General features: G+C 44.0%; 1 protein-coding gene across 4 annotated transcripts in view; it reads left to right on the top strand.

The window, feature by feature from the left end:
- CUNH4orf17 (chromosome unknown C4orf17 homolog) overlaps positions 1-16,513 on the top strand; it is a 34,142-nt gene that overhangs the window by 2,655 nt on the left and 14,974 nt on the right. For 3 of the 4 annotated variants that reach the window (XM_006023681.3, XM_006023682.3, XM_014519987.2), the window contains 5 exons: positions 3,422-3,654; positions 12,482-12,688; positions 13,225-13,295; positions 14,763-14,933; positions 15,509-15,590. In XM_006023681.3, coding sequence (XP_006023743.1) covers positions 3,501-3,654; positions 12,482-12,688; positions 13,225-13,295; positions 14,763-14,933; positions 15,509-15,590 — 685 coding nt within the window. In that variant the 5' untranslated portion in view covers positions 3,422-3,500. The remainder of the gene's footprint in view (positions 1-3,421; positions 3,655-12,481; positions 12,689-13,224; positions 13,296-14,762; positions 14,934-15,508; positions 15,591-16,513) is intronic. The other variant, XM_025204259.1, reaches the window with a different exon arrangement.

The following is a 16,513-nucleotide window of genomic DNA, read 5'->3' as shown; positions in this document are numbered from 1 at the left end:
GAAATACCTGTCCAAGGGATCCTGAACCATCACTCCCTGCTCAATATCAAGAGCTGCCAGATGTGTTTGAAAAGCAACAAGTGCATTACCTTCCCCCACATCGCCCTTATGATTGCCCCATTGATTTTGTGCCAGGAGCACAGATGCCCCTCAGGCATATTTAATCATAGAATGATAGAAATATAGGGGAAGAAGGGACCTCAGGAGGTCATCAGATCCAGCCCCCTGCTCAAAGTAGAACCATCCCCAACTAGATCATCCCGGTCAAGGCTTCGTCTGCTTGGGTCTTAAAAATGACTAAGGATGTCTGGGGTGAAGTGCACACTCTGGAGGGTAGGGAACGATTGCAGGCAGACCTAGAAAGGTTAGAAAAGTACACAATAGGATGCAGTACAACAAGGACAAATGCAGAGTGTTGCATCTAGGGTGCAAAAATATCCAGCACACCTACTGGCTGGGAAGTGACCCCCTCAGCAGCACAGAAGCAGAAAGGGATCTCAGAGTCATAGTGGACTCCAAGATGAACATGAGTCATCAGTGTGATGAAATCATCAGCAAAGCTAACCGCACTTTATCATGCATCAGTAGAACCATGAAGGTGAAACTTCCCCTCTATGTGGCATTGGTCAGACAGCAGTTGGAGTACTGCATCCAGTTTTGGGCGCTGTACTTCAAGAAGGATGTTGATAGACTCAAGAGGGTCCAGAGGAGGGCCACTCGTATGGTTAGGGGATTACAGGACAAGCCCTATGAGGAGAAACTGAGGGACCTGGATCTCTTCAGCCTCTGTAAGAGAAGGCTAAAAGGTGATCTTGTGGCCGCCTACAAATTCATTAGGGGGACACAGCAAAGGATTGGAGGTGCTCTGTTCACCAGTGTGCTTCTTGGGGTAACAAGGAACAATGGTCACAAACTGACAGAGAGCAGACAAGCTAGATATCAGGCAAAAATTCTTCACAGTGAAGGTGGTCAAAATTTGGAATGGGCTTCCAAGAGAAGTGGTGCTCTCCCCTACCTTGGAGGTCTTTAAGAGAAGGCTGGATAGGCATCTCGGTGGGATCATCTGACCCCAGCAATCTTCCCTGCCCAGGCAGGGGGTCAGACTTGATGATCTGTTGAGGTCCCTTCTGACCCTAGCATCTATGAATCTAGGATCCCCACAATACAGGAAAAGGTCCTGAGCATGATGGCAAGCCTTCTCTTCCAGGGGGAGTCTCTTCCTCATCATGTCAATCTGCATGGCTTCCACCAGGGGAAATGTTGGCTCTTCCAGTCTTAGCCTACCTGGTGGCCAAGATGCAGCCTCATACTCCTGTTGCTGCTCAGACAGATGAGCATCAATACAGAAGCTAAGGTCAATGAGACCATCCAAGGTTGCTGGAAGCTCCACCCATGCCCCAGAGCCCTTGGCAGGAGTGGAAGTGGAAGTACTGAGCTGCCTTGTTCCACTCAGAGTGAGCGACTGGCTGTCTAAATCTGCTGGCGTATCTTGGTGTCCAGGCAGTGTATCAAGGGTCTGGAGAGCCTGCTCTGCAGTATGGACCCAATGTGGGTCTCCAGAGATCTTATCCATGGCTGAATAAAATCTTGAAACTTATCCAGATGGGGGTCTCTGGATTCCAGAATTAGGGAAGCCTAGGCCAGGGTGTCAACACTCAAAACCTTGAGAATCAGTTCCACCCTGGCTGTATCAGATGGGTAGGTTTCAGGGGAGAGGTGAAACATGAGGCAACATTGATTAATTAATCTCTGGAAGTAGCAGGGATCCCCGTCAAACTTGGCAGGTAGCGGAATCTGGGGTTTGGAGTGAGTCAAGTAGGTTGGCTGTACTGGTGGGCCAGGAAATAGAGTGCATTAGGCTTGCAGGTCTGTGATCTGAACTTGTAATGCCTGTAAGGCTGTCAGCAACTTGCCCCAAGACATCTGCCTTGGTGGTAAATTCATCCTCCTGTACCACCATGGTTTTGTGAGGCAAGCTTTGCTGTAAGGGTACAGCCAGGACATAGTTACCGGTCTTGCGGATGGGTCCTGAAGGGCAATCAGGAGGTCAGCTAGGTGGGGGTACAGATTACTGGGGTGTCAGGTCAGGGTCAGGATCAGTGGAGTGGAGAACATGGGACAAGGTCCCAAGAGACCTGGGAGAGAGATCCAAGAGGCATAGTCTGGGGTCCAAGCCAAGGTCAGAAGCTAGGAGACTCAGAGAGCCAGGTGCTGAGTTCCAGGGAAGATCCAAGAGCAGAGTTGGGGAAAGCCAAAGCTGAGTCAGGAGCCAGGTGAATCAGAGAAAGCAGTGAATGTGGGGCTTTCCAGAGAAGACTGAGGCCATTGTCAAGGTGTGCCTGCAGCTTAAGACTGCAGATGTGCTTAAAAGGACTGAGTGGTGTTCTCAGCAGCGGGTCCAGTTACAGAGCTTGGCCTGGCCAGGCCTGACTGGTCAGAGGCCTTGACAAGGTAAGCAGAAAAATGTTTAATGATGCTGGAGTTAGCTTTATAGCCGTTCACATTAGAATTTCACTTGAAGTCTTAAGTTGCTGCATGTATTTAGCCTGTTTCTTCAAAAGGTTACAGTAACCAAAAAAGCAAACAGTGAGTGTCATTAAAAATATTGGTAATGTAATAGTGATGTTGCAGCTACGATGGTGCAGAAGTTACGCAAGAGGCAAAAATGTATTGGGGTGATATCTTTTATTGGACCAACTGCACAGCTGGTCCAATAAAAATATATCTCCTTAAGAAATCCTTGCCTCTTACATTAAAAATATGGCCATTTACCAATTACATGGTGTGTGTTATGGCAGTTTTCCCCATTTTAAACCAATCCAAGAAGTGGCAGGCACACAGCCACACAGCTTACTACCCTTCTAAACCCCTAATTAATTTTCCAGAATCTCAGTTGCCATTTACATTTTTTTGAAAGAGTCTTTTTTCAAACCTTTCTTAGAGTTCATAGCCCTGAAGTTCTCAACCAGATGTCAGAAAGATAGTTCAAGAGAGCTAGACAACAATAGGAAAGATTGCCAATCTCTTTATCAACCCATCTGAATTTAAGCAATAAGGGATACCAAGTCTATAATAAATACAGTGCCAACTGCATGAGGTAATGAAACTCAAAGTAAAGAATGCAGCAGAAATTCCCTCCACTGCTTCACACGTGGACACCTGTCTTCTACCTCTAATACAATTCAGCAACAAATCCAGTCCCTCATGTATATAATTTCTTCCTTTCAAAATATGCCACTGTCTCTGCCAACTGTGTGGTATTCCCCTTGGAAGACGAGTCTAATGCAGCCTCTCATTTACACTCTGCCTCAGAGCAAATGCTAAGATAAAAAATCTGTAAAGCAGTCATGAGAAAAATGAATAATATCTTAAGTGTTCTGCTGCCTTCATGTATGTGATAACTGTTATTCTACACTTTTAGCATGCTGCCTCTGCTGATGAAGTAAATTCAGGATCAGCCTTCCCCAATAACTCTTGGGGAAGAATAGAAAAGATACCTAATGAATATCAATTTCAAGCCACAACCTGAACCTAAGTTCAACCACAGACTAATAGTACAGAAAAATGTGAATGAATCACCTTTTACAAGAACAAGTGGGACTTACTTTCTCTCCAGGCATAGTCCACATCCCCGGACAGTCTGCCATATTCAAGGTAAAACATACTCCCAGAACTATATAGCCAGTCTACCCATTCTCCTGATTCTCCTGAAATATATTTTATTTCAAAATCTTTTTTTATAAAACTAACGACACAATATTCACATGAGAGAAATTTCCCAAGTTCATCTCCAGTCTGACAAGAAACCATGCCTGTGAACTAGGATGAAGGGTAAACAAAACAGGTTCATACTGGGAGACACCACTGGATAATTAGCTTTGCATTTACTGGTCACTTAAATAACTGCTGCATATAATTTAACTGATGAAAACTGAAGGTCTTATCCCTAGGAAAGTAAAATTCATTGAAACATTTGAAAACTGCTATTAAAACACATTTCACTTCAAGTTCATGGTGCAGAATTTAGCATATGCTATGGACAATCATGTTGCACTCCACTATGTGTTTTGATGTCATTAAAACAATTTCAATCTGATAATTAATACTGGTTATATAATTTTCTATATATAGTTATTCTTAACTATATATATATAATCAATTCTTAACTATATATCAACTTAACTATTATATATACATATATATATATCTATATATCTATAGATATATATATCACATCTCAATTAATTTGTCTATAAAGGTGCATATTAGGGCTGTGCGAAGCTTCGGGTGCTGATTCGATTTGGAGGAGATTCGGCCTGATTCAGTGGCCAAATCTCTGAATCCGAATCAAATCAGGGGACCAATTTAAAAGTCTGAATCAATTCAAAGCTCTCTGAATCTTTGGAAAAGATCTGGAGAGCTTAGATGGTTCAGGCAGTCCCCGGTGGCTGCAGCAGGGAGCTGCAGCCAACTCTGAGCTGGTAAGTACTCGGCTCCTGGCCCTTTAAAGAAAAGCCCCGGTGCCCACTGGATGCTGCCAGGCAGGGGGTGATCTCCACTGCCCCATGCTGCATGGGGGGGCTCTGCCACGAGCCCCCCGATCCCCCCTTGCCCCCCATGGGTGCCCCACCTAGGCCAGCTCTGACCCTTTAAGAGAAAATAAAAAGGAGAAAAGCCCTGGGATTCACTGCTCCTGCAGAGGGCTTTGGAGGCTCGTGCAGAGCCCTCCACATGGTGTGGGGCAGTGGGGAGCAGCAGGGATTGCCCCCTGCCGGCAGGAGCAGTGAGTCTGGGTGGGGGTTGGGTTTTTTTTCTTTCTTAAAGGGCCGGAGCTGGCCCAGTTGGGGGCACTTGTGGGGGTGCTGGGGGAGTGAGTAGGGGTCGAGGGGCTCATGCAGAGCCTCCCACGCAGCGTGGTGCAGTGGAGATCACCCCCTGCCCAGCAGCACATGGTGAGCCTGGGCGGGGGGGTCCCAAAGAGCTAGGAGCTGAGGTGGGTGGGGCAGCCATTGCCAGGCTGGGAGAGCGGGCAGGAGATGGGCCTGGCCTGGCTGATTCAGAGATTCAGCAGCAGCTGAATCTCCGAATCAGATTTGGCCATGTTGAATTGGGACAGTGATTCGAATTACCGAATCGAATCACTATCCCCCAAATTGGCCAAGTCTGAATCTGAAACAAATACTAGCCACTTCGCACAGGCCTAGTGCATATCTTCCCTACCTGTTTTTTTTACTGTCTTCAGACTAAAGTGGCTAGCTACTTCTCTCTATTCTTACATCAAAAGGTCAACAGCCTTGAGTTCTTCTATAAAATACAATAGAAGCCAATTCATCAGGATAAGTAACTGGGAATCATTTATATAAATCTTCAGAACAGAAGAACAGAAGAAGTGGCATACTGGGTCAGACCAATGGTCCATCTAGCCCAGAATCCTGTCCTTGACAGTGGCAGAAATGGATGCTACGTAGGGAGAGCACTGAACTAAATATCTCTAGAGTGCCTGATCCCCTATTGAATACTCTCCCAGAATCCACTATGTATTGGGTTAGAGATGCCAGAGGAAACATGTCCCACCATTCTGTTCAACAGCCATTAATAAAGCTATAATCCATTAATTCATCCTGTCACTTTTTGAACATGGCTATGCTATTTCTGTCCTCTACCTCCTGTGGCAATGAATTTCACAAGTTAACTATTTGTTATATAAAAAATTACTTTCTCTTGTTAGTTTTAAATCTGTTACCTACTAATTTCAGCAGGTGGCCCCTAATTCTAGTATTCTGGGACTTGGTGAACAACTGTTCCCTGTTCACACCTCCCCTCAGCCGTCTCCTTTCCAAACAGGAGATTCCTATCCCTTTGTCTTTCCTGGTATGACAACGGCTTCAAGTCCCTGATCATTCGGTCTCAAACCAAAATGATCTCCTCTCACCCCTTCTGTTCCCAGCCCTCCCCCTTCACTGTATCACCTTCTGTGCTCTTGACAGTGTTTGGGCATCAGGAAGTTTGAGAGACAGGGTTTACTTTTTTTTTCATTAAGCCCATGTCAGACAGCTTCTGGTGTATCCAAATATGAAGTGGCAACCACAAATTTAGTGACGTTACCACTATTAGCAAATACAGCTTTTGTGAGAAACAAGTCTGATTTCTTCAGAGAAGTCAAAACAGGGAATACTTGTCACTTCTATATAACAGGCCAAGTTTTGTTTAAGGCTACTATTATTGCTACAGCTCTCACTATAGTAGTACTACTGTACCAAAACACTACTGCTGTATTACTGTTGTAATAGGAGTACAGTAAACTCTCTGGAAACCAGCTGGCATGCTCTGTTAGCTGGCATGCTGGCTTGTAAGGAAAAGTGAAACTGGAAGTGCCCAACTCGGCACTTCTGGTTTCTCTGAGCCCCCAGGGCCTGGGGCAGAGCAGCCTGCGCTGCTGAGCCCCCATGGCCTGGGGGCGTAACAGGCTGCGTGGGGCTGTGCGGGGCCTGCCTCCCTGTCCTGTGGGGCCCGCAGGGCCCATGGGAGGGACAGCGATGCCACGGGAGGGGCGGGAGGGACGCGGCGGAATAAGTGGCAGCCAGGACTGCTCAATTAACCAGCATATTTTGTTATCCGGCGTCCCCATTCCCGGCGGATGCCGGATAACAGAACTTTTACTGTAGTTTAAATCTGCTTTGGAAAGTTGACAATAGAAATAGTTATTTACAAAAATTGTATCTAGAATTATTTATGTAAATTATTCCTTTTGTGACAGTTGGAAAATGGAAAAATGCTATTTTCCCCTGCAGTTAACAGTTCTTACTCTTCTCCCTTTTACCCCCATTGCCACTGTGAAAGGAAAAGTTGATCTGAAGAAGTCACCAGCTGGGGTTTTGCAGAGCTGGAGTTAGAATTTGAGTATACAGTTAAAAATATTTGTTAATAATGATTCATATGCTTATTACTCCCTCTCCTTTGAATTTCAGTCAGTTCAAAAAAAAAAAAAGGAATGAACTCACTAAAGTTCTTACTCCTCTAAAATCACTAAAATCAGTAGTTCAGATGCAAGGGCCAGAACATTCCAATTAAAGTTTTGATTAAAACTAGAAATTAAAATTAAGAAAAATAATGCCTCATTTCCCTTTTCTGAGCAGCTTCCCTTTCAGCATGATGATTGCAGCTCATTAAGGAAAGTCTTTTTTTAAAAACAAACAAGCAAGCAAGCAAGCAACATAGCATATTCTAGAAAGCTAGAATTGATCAGAATGAGATTCTGTCATCAGTTAACAGTTTGCTGGACTAAACTACTAAGCCAGAAATCGCACTCTCCTACACTGGCAGAGGTAACTTACAATTAGTTAAAATATGTAAAGGTCAAGGGGAGGAATTTTTCAAAGGCACAAGGAGAATTAAGTGCCTGTCTCCTATTAATGAACAAATAAGCTTTAGATTTGATATAGGTATTGCATACAGAACAATCTTGATAATGGAAAGAAACAGTTTTGTTTTGAAAGTGCAACATTGTAGATGGTTAGGCAGAGTGTCCTACCATGTGTTCTGGCTGCCAGTAGAAGGAATACCTCTCTCCTAGTGTACAGGAGTGAAAGCCATAGCCATTCTGGGTGCTAGCCAGCTAGAGTGCAATCTTATGATTAGACCAGTGATTCTCAACCAGAGTTGCTGATATGCTGTGAGAGCATAGATTCGATTTCTGGAGTTGGAAGGGACCTGGTAGTTCATTGAGTCCGACCACCTGCTCCAGCCAGGAAAGAGCGCTGGGGTTAAGTAACACCAGCCAGATGCCTGTCTAATCTCCTCTTGAACACCTCCAGGGTAGGGGAAAGCACCACCTCCCTTGGAAGCCCATTCCATATTTTGGTAACCCTTACCACAAAGAATTTCTTCCTTAAATCCAATCTAAATCTGTTCTCCTTCAGTTTGTGGCCATTATTCCTGGTAACCCCGAGGGGTGCCCTGGTAAACAGAGTGTCCCCTATTTCCTGCTGCCCCCCCTGATGAGTTCATAGGCAGCCACAAGATCACCTCTCAGCCTTCTTTTGCGGAGGCTGAAGAGATTCAGATCCCTCAGTCTGTCCTCATAGGGTCTTACCTGCAGGCCTTCAACCTTACGAGTAGCCCTCCTCTGAACCCTCTCAAGGTTATCCACATCCCCACCCTTACTTTTGTTCTGTACCAAGCTCCATACCTGTTCTAGGCTGAGGCACTGAGCATGGCTCCAGCTCAGCCTCTTCCTCCACCCAGCAGCTGTAAGGCTGTGTGCTGCTCTATGAGGCCAGGCTGGGGCCATGCTTGGTACCATGGGCTGCAGCAGGCATGAAGGCTGCTGGTGTGGAGCAAGGGGAAGTAGGGGAAGAAGAGAGGCAGTGTGAGGGGGCATGGAGAGAAAGATTACAGGGAGATGGCGGGGCAGGGGGAGGGGGGAGTTACAGGGAGAGACAGCAACTGCGGCTACAGCCCTGACCCCCGGTAGGGGCTGTAGCCTGAGCCACAGTAGTTGCCTGACTTTGTACTCAGTTCTAAGATGAGGGACTCCCCCAATTTGGGGGAAATCCTCATCTTAGAATCAAGTAAGTACGGTACTTATATACCAACTTGGGTCAGTGCTTTAAGCCCAGGATCCACTTTAATAGAATGTAACATGATCAATTTGCTGTGAGGTCACAGGCTAAAATCTCACGATTTCCACTAAAGGGTAGATACATTTCTCCATGGTTAGCTGGGAAGAAAAATCGTCTTACTGTAGGGGTATGTCTGCACTGTGGCTGCTACAGGGCAAATGTGGGGACAGTAATATAAATGAAGTGTTGTGCAGTGGGGGTACTCATGGGTGCCTACCACCCAGGCTAACACTGCAGTAAAAAAAGTATCCTCAGTTTGAATACTGAACTTAAAGCCCATCCAGAAAAAGAATAGAGGCATTTCCTATAAAATGTATGTGACTACACATAGTGAGGGGCCAAATTCTGAACTCACATTGGTGTAAATCTAGAGCTGACTCCCCTGTGTTCTGTAAAGGGAAGTGTATATAACAGCATGACAGAGAAGATTTTTTGCCTTACTATTCATTATCATCCTTTCTGAAATAGTAAACATTCCAAACCTCCTCATTTTTAAAGCCATTGGTATGCTAACAATTCAAATAAAGAATAAACAAGCAACAGTAATAGCAGCTGTGCCTGTCCCCAGCAAAACTTGGGTATTACTGGCTAACTGAGGAACAAGATCATACTTGTGAAGGACTCTCACATTCGCTTAGTACTTTGTATACATTTGCTCTACACACTGAAGTTTCCTTACACAACTGGCTGGCATGAAAACCTGCCCACACTTACATAACATGCTTGCTCCTTCTCCAGCAGTAGCAGCAGCTGCATGTGTCCATATAGGTCAGGGGCAGGCAATTATTTCGGGTGGAGGGCTGCTTTCTGGCAAGCCATTGAGGGCCGCATGACAGGCAGCCAGGGGCAGATAAATATTAATTTTCTAAACTTTTTAGGAGCTCTGCAGGCTGGATAGAATGGCCTGGTGGGCCGCATCTGGCCCGCAGGCCACATTATGCCCACCCCTGATATAGGTTTTAAGGCCAGCTGAGTGAAAGTGCACAGCACCCCCAGACAAGACCTGACTTTTTATTACCATTCTTTTGCTTTTGTTCTTTCTATCAACAGCTAGAGAGAAAGGAGGTCACATAGGTTCTAGGGAAGAAAATGTTAGATGTGACTCGGCAGATTAAGGAGGAGTACTGCTATGCCTGCCCAAACAGTGTCCAGATACAAACTTCCTTAAAAATTCAGAAGCAATTGAATCTGAGATTTGGGTCACACTTTTGCCCATTTACTAAGATCCTAAGGTAATCGCTATTCAATCTCCTTCCTCCTGAAATATGGTGGTGGCTTGATATAGGACCAAGGGAGTAGCTGTGACAGCTGTAGATAGGTATCCAACAGATCTGTTGGATCCAATGGGTATCCAACTTAGAATTCCTTACTAACTTCCAAACCTTTATGCAGTTTCTGTGCTAACTGTGACTTTGGGAAAGAAGGAGGAAAGAGAAGAAATATTTTGCATGTTGCCAGATGCCTATTGCCCAAAGGCATATATAGCGAATCACTAAGGGAACAGAAATCTGTCTGTAAATGATTAGTTAAACAATTAAGGTAGTGCACATGCCTAGAGGACTTGAAGGAGTGGTTATGGAGCATACAAGCTTGCATGCCCTTTTTAACCAGGGATGAAAAAAAGATGAGATAAATCTAAATTCCAGCCAGTGACCCTGTGTCTGTTTCAGAAAGTAAAGAAGGGAACAGACGCAAAGCCTGGTTTTGTAAGTGGAGACTGACAGACGTATAACCGACGAGTTTTGTAGTTTGAGCAAAACCTGCCAGAAACTTTGGAGAGTGGAGAGGCGGGGGATGGTAGTGGTGAGAAAAAAAATCACTCTTGCCAGCCTCAGGGATTCTAAAAACCCTACTTGCTATTGCTACCTTGCAGCTACTGCCATAGCAATGACTTCTCAGGGAGCTGCCATTCCAGTGCCCCCTTTTAAACAGCACCTGGTTTGCACACCTTGAGTTACGCTATGCAGGACTACCCACCCATCTGCACAGACTTACTCGATCTTAGGGCACACATATACACCATTGTGAAACATCAAAGCTGACAGATAAGCAGTTATAAGCCTAAGGCAAGAGTCTGTGCAATTTTCATTTTGATTAGCCAATGTACTCTAATCTTAATTAGCTATACTTTTCAGAGTGATTAATCCGTCTGTGTTTTTTACTTAATAAAGGAAAATATTAAACAAGATAAATATTAAAAGTTTGGTCCAGAAAAGCAATTAGCCAGTCGTGTCACTTTTCTACTTGGCTCCATGTTCCAATTGCTAAGTAACCTGTCTTGTTTTAAGGCAGCTTTTGGTTAGTTTAGCACAGGGGTTGGCAAAATGCAGCCCACCAGGCCATTCTATCCAGCCCGCGGGGCCCCTAAAAAATTTAGAAAATGAATATTTATCTGCCCCTGGCTGCCTGTCACGCGGCCCTCAATGGCTTGCCAAAACTCAGTAAGCGGCCCTCTGCCTGAAATAATTGCCCGCCCCTGGATTAGCAGGTCTCAAGAGTTTCCCAAAAGAAGACATTTTGGTACTCAAAACCTAATCACACCTGCAGGTTGATAAGTGGCTAGAGTACAAAAGACACTAGACCAGGAATCAGGTTAAAAATGCAGACGAATTGAGAGATTCCACTGAGATTGGTAACAACCAGCCCAGGGCCCATAACAGATGATCTCAGAAAGACCAGAAAAGAGAGAGAGGTTGCAGATAATCACATAACCCTGGGAGCTTTCTCTTGAAAATGGAGCAGTCCAATAGGAGTAGTGAGAACAAATAGTGTAACTGATTTTAAAATGAAACCCAGTAAATTTATTGATTGCTTCCAATAGCTGGGGACTAGACCTGATTGCCTAGGAGGTACTACTTTCCAGTAGTAAGTCCTAAAGCCAAGTACCTCCCCGGTAATTTGTCACTGCCTAGGGTCTCCAGTATGCAAACTAAACTTTAAGTGTGTTACCTGAGGAAAGAAATGATATTTTTTCCTTAACATTGGGTGCTGAGACAGCAGAGACCTGCACAGGTCAGTTTGTGTTAAAGAATGCTACTGTGAAGTACTCCCTTCCCATTTACACCCAATCCACACATGCCAGCTCCCTATAAAAAGAAGGATTTTTCAAACAAATCTACATATATGCCTAATTTCGTCAAAAGCTGTGCTTTGCTAGAAGCCACGTTTGGTAGACATCTCTCTTGATTTACAAGACAAAACATGAATACATGTATTCTTAGAAAGTCAAAATAGTTCTAGGATACATAGCATGTTCTGTGCTTATTTAACTTCTCAGAAAACTGTTTTTAAAACCTCCTACTTCATATTGATAAGCAGTTGCTATAATATAGGAATTCAAAATATAACAAAGACACTCTTGAGCAATAAGGCCAAGATGTAAAGTCTTTCTTCTGCTTCAGACTACTTTCCCTCCCCACCACTCTCTCTATCACCTCAGTCCACTGGAGCAGCCAGCAAATCCAGCTAGGAGAATGCCCACATAATGTTTGCTCTGCTATCTTGGTTGTTAAACCCACTCAGCCTTAATGGCTTTCAAAATTATCTGTGTTGCAACTGTCTCTCTCCCGCCTGTGAGGGAACAGAAACTGTGTGATCCCTTCAGATTATGGCTGTTGAACTGGTGCCCTGCAGGCTGCATAATTTTCCTATTTTGATAAAACAAAATCATACTTTTAATCAAGGCTGCAGCAGCAACAAAAATGTTAACAAAAGTAGGTAGTTGAAATAATTACTGTACAGCTGTAACAATTCATCAGCCCACTCACTTAACAGAAACCATCTCCCACGATGGCCTGCAAAAACACTTTGGACATTCATTCATGCGGTAAAAACTGGACTGGTGTTCTTCTCTCACTCAGGGTTAAACAATGCACCTGTCTGTGTCGTGAAAGATGCAGGGAATTTTTCAAGGCAACAGATTACCAGCAAAATCATAATACCACAGCAAGAACATGACAAACTTGTGCTAACTGGAATGGCCATGGGTGCTACATCTGCCAACCAGGCTATGCCAAGCTTTCAGGCTTATCCATCCAAAGGAAAAAGTCCTTCATGGCCTGGTTCATGTGAGTAGCTGAAACAATTTGCCACTTTTTATGACAAAGAACAAAGGAACTCAAGTTGTGAAGTTTGGAACCAGATCTCAGACGGATTGACCTCACAGCAATTCATGTTTGGGACTATGGGGCAGTGAAATCCCATTAAATAATATTAAAATAGAGCACTATGTTTTCATGCCAAGCTTCTCTGCAATTATTAGCAGTATTCTGCAACAGCCTTTATATGGAGCAATAAATAACCTATTGATCTATGTTACATGGCTCAGAATCTTATACAAACTCCATAAGGCATTTTGAGAGACATACCACAGAATAAACATAAGTTTATTACAGATTGCAGGCAACCTTATTCACCTGCAGTAAATTGGTACAAAGAGCTAAAAAATGTAATAAACGTTACATTGTTTCAGAAATTAGTATTTTTTTCTTCAGTCACTAAGTAGGACTGCTGTTTTTGAAATTGAGACAGACATCTCATGCATAATTTCAATTGTATTGTATTTCCTTTGATTTCAAACTGAAAAATCTCTCTCCATTTCCAGACCATAGGAGAGAAGAACTTGCAGAACTCTCCAAAAGGACGAGAAATTGGACCGATTCTTCAATTACAAAGGTAAAAGAAGATTGTAGTTCATTATATCAGCTCTTTGCTCTCAACTAGATACTGAAAAACAGCTTGCAGCTCCAAGTCCACCCGGGAGATCATCTGTGCAGCACATTCCTCTGAAATGAGGAAGTGCAATAAGGACACAAAATGAGGGGGGCAATCACTGAATAAGTAAGACAGAGCACTGAAAGGATCTGGGGTTTATTTCTAAAACACAGTATTCTACAACTTCATTTGACTATTCTGTATCTCCATGTTAATATTTGCAAGACATTAGGAATTGGTTTGTGTGCTGTACTGAACACAAGGTCAGATTTAACTTTATAGCCAAAGCCAGTAACCTGTTCTAGTTAATCATTCAATGCATTACACTTTGCACTACTGTGTCTTTCTTCCAAGTCCCATAACACACTTACAAATGCAAAAATCTGTCAAGTGCAGCATCATTTGCATTTCTTCAACAGAAATGGGAACAAGGGTCACTTAGGTTTGGACAGAAGTAACAACGGACATATTTACAAACATTTGGACATGTTGCATAGAGGAAATGTTTCAGCCAGGGGACACACGTTCCTGGCTAGAACATTTCAAAATGCTGCAGCCTCCTCTAGTGCCAAGCAGGTGGTGCTACAGCAAGCTACAATGACCTGCACCTTAGCTATTCATTCCCTGTTCCCTGTCCCGTCACAGGGATGTAAGGTTGAGGGGAGAGGAGAGGAGAACCAAGTGGAGTGGTAAGGGGCTGGGGAGGAGGGGCACAAGTGTCCCAGCCCCAGGCCTGCTTCTACCACTGGGAGTCTGACACAGTGGCCCCAATCCCTTCTACCTCTCCTCTCACCCTCTCAGCCAAGCAGAGAGGTAGAGGAGACTGAACCTGAAGGGCCCAGGTCAACTGTAGAGCATATTAAGTGTGCTTAGTTGTTATGTGTGCATTTTCCACCATTTACTGCTCTATCCCATGGAACCTCTAAAAATTATTAGCAGAGAAGACCGAGTGGAGATTTGAAAAGTCTTTGAATACTGAAGAGGTGGTTACAAAGAGGATGATGACAGACTATTCTGTGTGCCTGTAAGAGAAAGCAAAAGAAGTAATGGTTTAAAATTGAAGCAGAGGAAATATAGGTTGTATATTAAGAGGAACTTTCTTACTATGAAGGTGGTTAAGCACAGGAGCTGGCTACATAAAGGTTGTAGAATATCTCTGGTCATTATTTAGATCAGATTAGAGGAACACTTGCTGGGGATGTTTAACTCCTGGACATCCTGCCTTGAGCAGAGGGTTGCGTTAGATGACCTCCTGAGGTTTCTTCCAGCCCTACTTTCCTATGATTTGAATTGTTGGGATGGTTCCTGCTCTTAGTAAAGATAACGGCAAAACTCCCATTGGCTTCTGAGGGAGGAAGGCCAGACACTTTTTCCAGGCACCTCTAACTGGAGCTTGACACATTCTTTTATACATTACCTTCTACTTAGGAAGATACTTGGAAAAAACAACTTGAAACCCGTCCTCCATCTGCGACTGGCCATGATGTCCATCTCTCTTCTCTGAACCATCCTTCTTCTCCAATCCACTCCATGTATTACAGGCCAGGAATCAATTCCTGTGCTCCCCATGTCCCAGGTTACCTGGATCAGGAAATAAAAGTAAGATACAAGCTATAAGCAGATTGCTTCGCTGTTACACATGTTCATTGTCCTGGATTGGGTGCTGGTAGGCTTTTAGTGCTTGCAAGTTGTATCTACCAGGCTTGTTTAATTTTTTTCAAGGGTTATTGTGGGAGAACCTGGAAACCTTTTCCAGCCTCACAGGGGCAAGTACTAGTGAGGGAGAAGAGCAGAAAGGCTAGAGTATAATCCAGTGCTATAGACTAGTTTATGCTTCAATATACTATGGTGCTTCCCAAGGGTGGGGCAATATCAGGCACTGCTGGTTCCTTTAGTCCCCTCCCTCCTTACAACGCAACACACATGTTCTTACCCAAGCTCCAGCTCCCTGCATCTGCTGCAGTGCTATGTATGTGGCATGGTGAGATGTCAATCCAGGCTAAGTAAAAGATTTTTCATTTTTATTTTGGGTCATTTGCACAATTGTTATACATTATGCTCAAATTATCACAAAGCTGGGACTCATGAAACATGCAAAAATGTAAACAGAGCTATAAACCTGACGAGCTACTTGAACCCCTTTCTTAATCACAATTGTACTATACATCTTCCAGATTTTGGAAAAACTCTGTAACATTTTACAGACAGACTCCCTTGCAGAGATCCACGCATGGCTGTCAAATGCAAGTCTAAGAGGTAAAATGGGGATATTTTAAAATTATGGACCATTTTCTGCATTTCATTTCATAGCTGTTGCAATATCTTTGTGTTCCCAAAGAACTGAGCTAAAGGGGTACATCTACATCGTGTTAGGAAGCACTGCCATGAAAACATGCCCACTAACTATCCTCTACTCCCCTCACTGAAATGTCACATTGCTCCTTTTTTATGTAGATCCAAAGCTTGCCTAGTGTTGCCCTAAGTACTGCACGTGCAGAGTGGAAGCCAATGAACAGGGAGTGTTTTCAAGGTGCTGCTGCCTCTTGCTGTCCAGCACTCTGTAGACATGCCCAGCAGGACTGACCAAACTGAAGTGAGGGGCAGAATCCAGCCACATGCAATTGGGCTGTGTTGATCAGAGTATCAGTATGTCTATGCCCTTCTGCCAGTGACCCTGTGGCATTACCCTTTTCAAGGGGTCTCTCTCTTTTAGGATAAAACATCTTTCTCTAGAATGACAGCACTGGAAACTGATCCTTAAAAATAAAATCCTCAAGGCCCTCTTTGCTTGAATTAAAATCCCAGGGAAAGTTATGTTATACTGGGCTAGTGCTGATTTTCCAAGGCCCATGACACATTACATTTATCATGCAATTAACTGGTTAATTGCCCAATACATTTAGATATGCTACATATGAAAAGTACCAACCAGCCATAAAGATGGCTAACTAGCAGTAAAGATGTTGCTTGAAAAATGTAGAACATTTTTGTAGTTGGTTCCTATCAAGCTTTAATTTGATGTCACACATAGGTTGATAGTGTTTGGCTAAAACCTCCAGCGCCCCAGGGTAGACTGCTCCCTCTCTCCACCCCACCTCCCCTCCCTGAAAAAGGACTTTCTGTAAATCATGCTGATCTCTGTTGTCCTAGGGTGCCTCAGGAGATGCCCACCCATCCAC

The sequence above is a fragment of the Alligator sinensis genome, unplaced genomic scaffold, assembly GCF_000455745.1.
Source record: "Alligator sinensis unplaced genomic scaffold, ASM45574v1 scaffold353_1, whole genome shotgun sequence".
NCBI lineage: Eukaryota > Metazoa > Chordata > Crocodylia > Alligatoridae > Alligator > Alligator sinensis.
The sequence above is the reverse complement of the archived record's forward strand: the minus strand, read 5'-3'. Positions and strand labels throughout refer to the sequence as shown.